The 4,897-nt window shown below is 30.4% G+C and overlaps 1 protein-coding gene across 1 annotated transcript in view; it reads right to left on the bottom strand.

Moving 5' to 3' along the window:
• Positions 1-4,437, bottom strand: part of LOC106691658 (rho GTPase-activating protein 190-like) — a gene marked incomplete at its 5' end in the record, with an annotated part of 40,175 nt that extends 35,738 nt beyond the window's left edge. The window contains 3 exon segments of the mRNA XM_014437508.3: positions 3,062-3,313; positions 3,882-4,055; positions 4,236-4,437. Of these exon segments, the coding sequence (XP_014292994.3) occupies positions 3,062-3,313; positions 3,882-4,055; positions 4,236-4,437 (628 nt within the window).
• Positions 4,438-4,897: the final 460 nt, after the last annotated feature.

The raw sequence follows: 4,897 nt of genomic DNA, 5'->3' as shown, positions 1-4,897 counted from the left end.
ATAGCCCTGATGAAGACCGGAAACTCAGGTCGAAACGTCGGCATAAAATAAATAAATATGGTTTTGTTTATTTATGTTGTTCTTTGCTGACCGCACCCCTCGACAAACTTCTTCAAGTAATCATAATGGAATACGACTAATAAATTTAGCCATCTCAAAAGACCTAATAATCAAAAATACTACTACATTACAACAAATGAACAAAAGCACTACTTTTAAGATATTCACAAATATACCTGGACATTACAATATTCGCAAACCCGAAATCAAATCAATCATGTCTTGGAACAACATAGATGGCAAAATAGTATTATTAACATATGATCCTATTGCAGGGCAGAATGTGGGTCAGAACATGAACTAGTAATCGTGAACATTCTACAAAAATGTAATATAAAGAAGAGAAATGGAAGATATTGAGAGGAACGAATCAGAGATAATATTAAACAGGTTGGTAATTTGTGTCTCAGGAAAAGGGAAAGTAAAAACAGTCTTTATCAAACAATGCTGGTTCGATGAAGATTGTCTTAAGATATGGGAATAAAGGAAAGCTTCTAAGTTAAAAACCCTTAATCATCTTAACAAAAACAAAGTTAATTACTTCCAGACCTTAAGGAATGAGACGTCTAAATTTCTCAATAATAATAAAAGAGAATATCATTTAGAATAAAAACAAAGGAATAGAAATAGAAAATAAGAAAATCAAAAATAACTTAAGAGAAATGCACAAACGCAATAACTGATTGTGTTAATTAACAGGTCTGTAGGGACAGAAGTAAGAGATAAAAATAATATTCTAGCTAATCTGGTAGATAAATTAGATATGTTTAAGAAACACTTAGACAGTATTTTGAATGCAGGAAATAATCATCAATCTCCTCTTACTGAATACCTGATTGCTGAATCATTAGTAGAAGACCTGAGTAATAGAAGAGCATGAGATGAAACTGGAGGTTCTTAACTACACCTTGAAAAGGTAATACCAAAGAACTTAGTAAATCCAGTATGGATGTGCAAAATGAAAATGTTTAATGAAGTTAGGATCAGTAATCATTATTCTGAGAAGTTTGAGGTTTTGTTGGGTTTAAAACAAGTTGATTCCCTATCACCTATCTTATTTAATTTAGCTCTAGAATATGTTATTAGAAGTGCAAGTCAAACCAAAAAAGATTGAACTTTAGATAGTAATTAATATACCAGTGGTCAGAGATGCTGATGGTTTGATATTATTGGGAGAGAACAAGGAAACTATAAAACTAAACACAATTGCGTTGATAAAATCTAGTAGGAAACTAGGTCTCTGACCACTGGCGGTTGTAGGTCACTGATCCTTTAACTGTCGGCAACTGGCAGTGGAACTTAATGAACTGTTTTTTTTTATATAATCCTCTATTGACTCCATTCGTAATTCACGATGCAATTGGCTACTTCTTATGAACCAAGGCGCATTAACTGCGATTCTTAGGACTTTATTTTGAAAAGATTGTAGTTGTTTCCTTTTTGTGAAGGATGCCGCTCCCTAGACTTCACAGCTGTGCTGTACATCAGCAGTGGCCTGAGGATTGTTTTAAATATAAGAAAAGTTGTTTCTGGTTTTAGTTTGGAATTTCTGTTTAGGATAAGATATAGCATTGCTAACCTTGCATAAGTTTGAGTTAGTTTGATGTTGATATGGTGATTCCAAGTAAGGCGGCGATCTAGGTGAATTCCCAGGTATCTTACTGTTTCACTGGCAGGATTCTATTTCACATTTTTACCTTTGAGGATTAGATCTGGTAGATCTGGTGGGCGTCGAAGAGTAAAAACTTTTGAGTTGCATTCTTCAATCTTCAAGCTAATCATCCATTTAGTGAAATATTGTTCTAAATCATTAAGGTTACTTTTCAAAGTGTTTCTAGCTATTATTATGTCATCATGTTGAGATAACACAGCTGTATCGTCAGCGAATATAGCTATAGAGGTGTGTGTGGACTGGACGATGTCGTGAAGATAAAAGTTGAACAAAATGGGAGAAAGGACTGAACCTTGTGGAGTACCAGTATTGATTTGTCTAAGGGTTGAATTTTTGTTATTAATTCTGACTGAAAATGTTCTACCATTGAGGAATGAGCTCAGAATATTGTATAGGTATTTTGGAGTGCCTGCTTTCTTCAGTTTATATAGGAGACCTCGATCCCAGACCTTATCGAATGCTTGTTGGAAATCTAAGAACGCTACCAGGGTGTCTCTTTTTTTCGAATCCGCTAATTATAAATTCCGATGAGTTGGTGAGAAGTGGAATGACTGTATTGAAAACCGAATTGTAAATCAGGAATTATTTTGATGCTTTGAAAAAAAGAATTAAGATGTTTTTTTATAAGTGATTCCAGTAATTTTCCAAAAATTGGTAATAAACTGCTGATCAAGGAGATAAACTTAAGACCATCATTTTGATTTTCTGTGATTTTGATTCATTTGAAATCCTTGGAGGCTGCGAAAGGTAGAGAAATTATTATTTTTTTAAATTTTTCATACTTTAAATATGAAGGTTTTTTGGTATCCTTAATAAAAATCTGCCACCATTTTTGGTGTAAAAAACCTATAAAGATAGTTTACTCAATAATAAATATTTAAAATTAAAAAAAAAAAAAAAAATGGTTATTTTTAACACTTGTATTTTTCCTTTGGCCTGTTCTAGAAAATGATTATTTTACTGAAGTAATAATATAAAGCAATTTCAGGATGTTAATTTTTTTTTCTCAGCTGCAAGGGTCCATTAGACAAAATAGTTTGATATGTGTCAACTTTTTTCAACGCAGAATCACCAACATTATGATCAAAATCATTTAGGATACACCATGCACTCTCCTTGTAAGGGTATATATAAATTAGAAATCTGAATTTAAATAATTAAACCTAAAACTTAATAAATAATTGTGAAAGAGAAATAATTTTTTCTTCTCAATAATTTTACCCCACAAAAGGTTAAGGAAATATATGATCTTGTGTTTCATATTTTTCTTACACTATTAGTTTATAAATCATATTTTATTATAAAAATAGAAGGAAAGTATTAACCTACTTTAAGGTTGCAAGAGAAGCTTTCCTTTTGGTAGAGTAAACTAATATAAATCCATGAACTAACTCTTCACGAAATGCATTTGCTCCATGAAATGAAGATACTATCACTTCAACTTTTCTTTTCGAAGAACCTAAGAAGGTCTCAATGATAATACTTCTTTCACCACTTAATACACAACAATGATGACTTAAAAGCGGTGTCAAAACATTCTCAACAGAATATGGGTCACCACAGAACAAACACATAATAATCCTTAAAAAAAAAAAAAAAATTAATAACAAATAATATTTAATTACATTTTATCATATAAAAGCAATCATAAACTAAGTCTATAAATAAATTATTTATTGATAATCAAAGAAAAAGGACAACAAATTTACTACACAAAAAATTTAATCCAAGAATAATTTAGTTTTATAGAATACACAAACGTTAATAATTGTACAACTTTAATAAATTATGGTTCTAATCAATATGATGGAGAAAAACTGGATAGCATTACTGATGTAAGCAAGAAATGAGGATTTCCTAATTGTCTTTATGCTAGACATCAAATTGGTAATTTAAAAATTTCCAAAACCATCTTTTAAAAATCTTATAACTAAAATAATTTGAAAATTCTGGGTTAAACTAGGAAAAAGTAAAATTTGGGAGATCTTAAAAACTACTAATATTCACAAAACTTGAAATATTTTTAAAAACTAATGAGATTTTGTAAGAAATAGAATGAGATAAAAATGATAGATGTATCATAAAAACATCATTAATTTCAGGGATTAAATAGAATTATTGTATAATTAACAATAAACTATGTCTATACCTTATATCAGGTTCTATACCATCTATAACTGACTGATAAACATTTCCAACTCCAATTCGCTCATGAATATTCTGTAAAAGTAATCTGAGAGACTTCTTAATCAATTTAGAATTGAATTTTTCAGCATTATACAATTCATCCTCCAAGGAAACATCAACAAACAAGCATTGCAAACTAAAAAAAATGTTTAAAAATACATTGATACTAATATTATATAAAGTATGTAATACAACAAAAGAAGATCTTAAAATATTTTTTGAGGTTGAAAAAAAAAGAAGACAATTATTACATATACTACGCTATAATACAACTGAACCAACATTATTTTTAATAGTGGAATAGATATAAACTAACCTATCTGATAAGCTTTGGCCTTCTTCATGTAGTTTCTGGATCTCATCGTCTTCTAAATGAGATTCTGCAACGAATAACATAACCATTGGCAAACCTTGAAATGGCAATCTGTCTTCTTTTTCCAAGTTTGAAACAAGAGTTTTTTCTAAGCTTTCACGGATATACTCAAAGGAAGAAGAATCTGAATAAATGCAAAAGCATCCTGAAAAAGGAATGACAAAATTAATAATAAAATAAAGTAACAAATGGACACCCTATTTTTTCATGAGTTTTGATTATTTTGAAATGAAATGAAGGATTCTCATAGAAAGTTTAATTTTAAAAAAATTTCATATAGGCAATTTTCAGAATTCTATGAATCCTGAATTTCCCACATATCATCATAATTTGAGTATCCTTGGCTGACGAAGCAGAATCAAATCCTTATCATGATGATAAATGGTCTAACAAATAAATGGCTCAATTACAATGACCAAACTAACCAAGTTCACGATCTTCTTTCGTTGATTCCTTGGTGTCTTCTTTTTTCTTATTGTTCTTGTCTTAGCGTCCAAAATGGCTTCCTTCTTGACAGAAATTGATGAGGACCTCCTCATCCTGAAGACATCCTTTCTCTTCTCTGTCCACACAACGTATGATCCCTCCAAAACGAAAACCTGCCT

Source organism: Halyomorpha halys, unplaced genomic scaffold (assembly GCF_000696795.3).
Source record: "Halyomorpha halys isolate HHAL.00 unplaced genomic scaffold, Hhal_1.1 Scaffold2627.1, whole genome shotgun sequence".
In the NCBI taxonomy this organism is placed as follows: Eukaryota; Metazoa; Arthropoda; class Insecta; order Hemiptera; family Pentatomidae; genus Halyomorpha; species Halyomorpha halys.
Note: the sequence above shows the minus strand (reverse complement) of the source record. Positions and strands in the feature narration are given on the sequence as shown.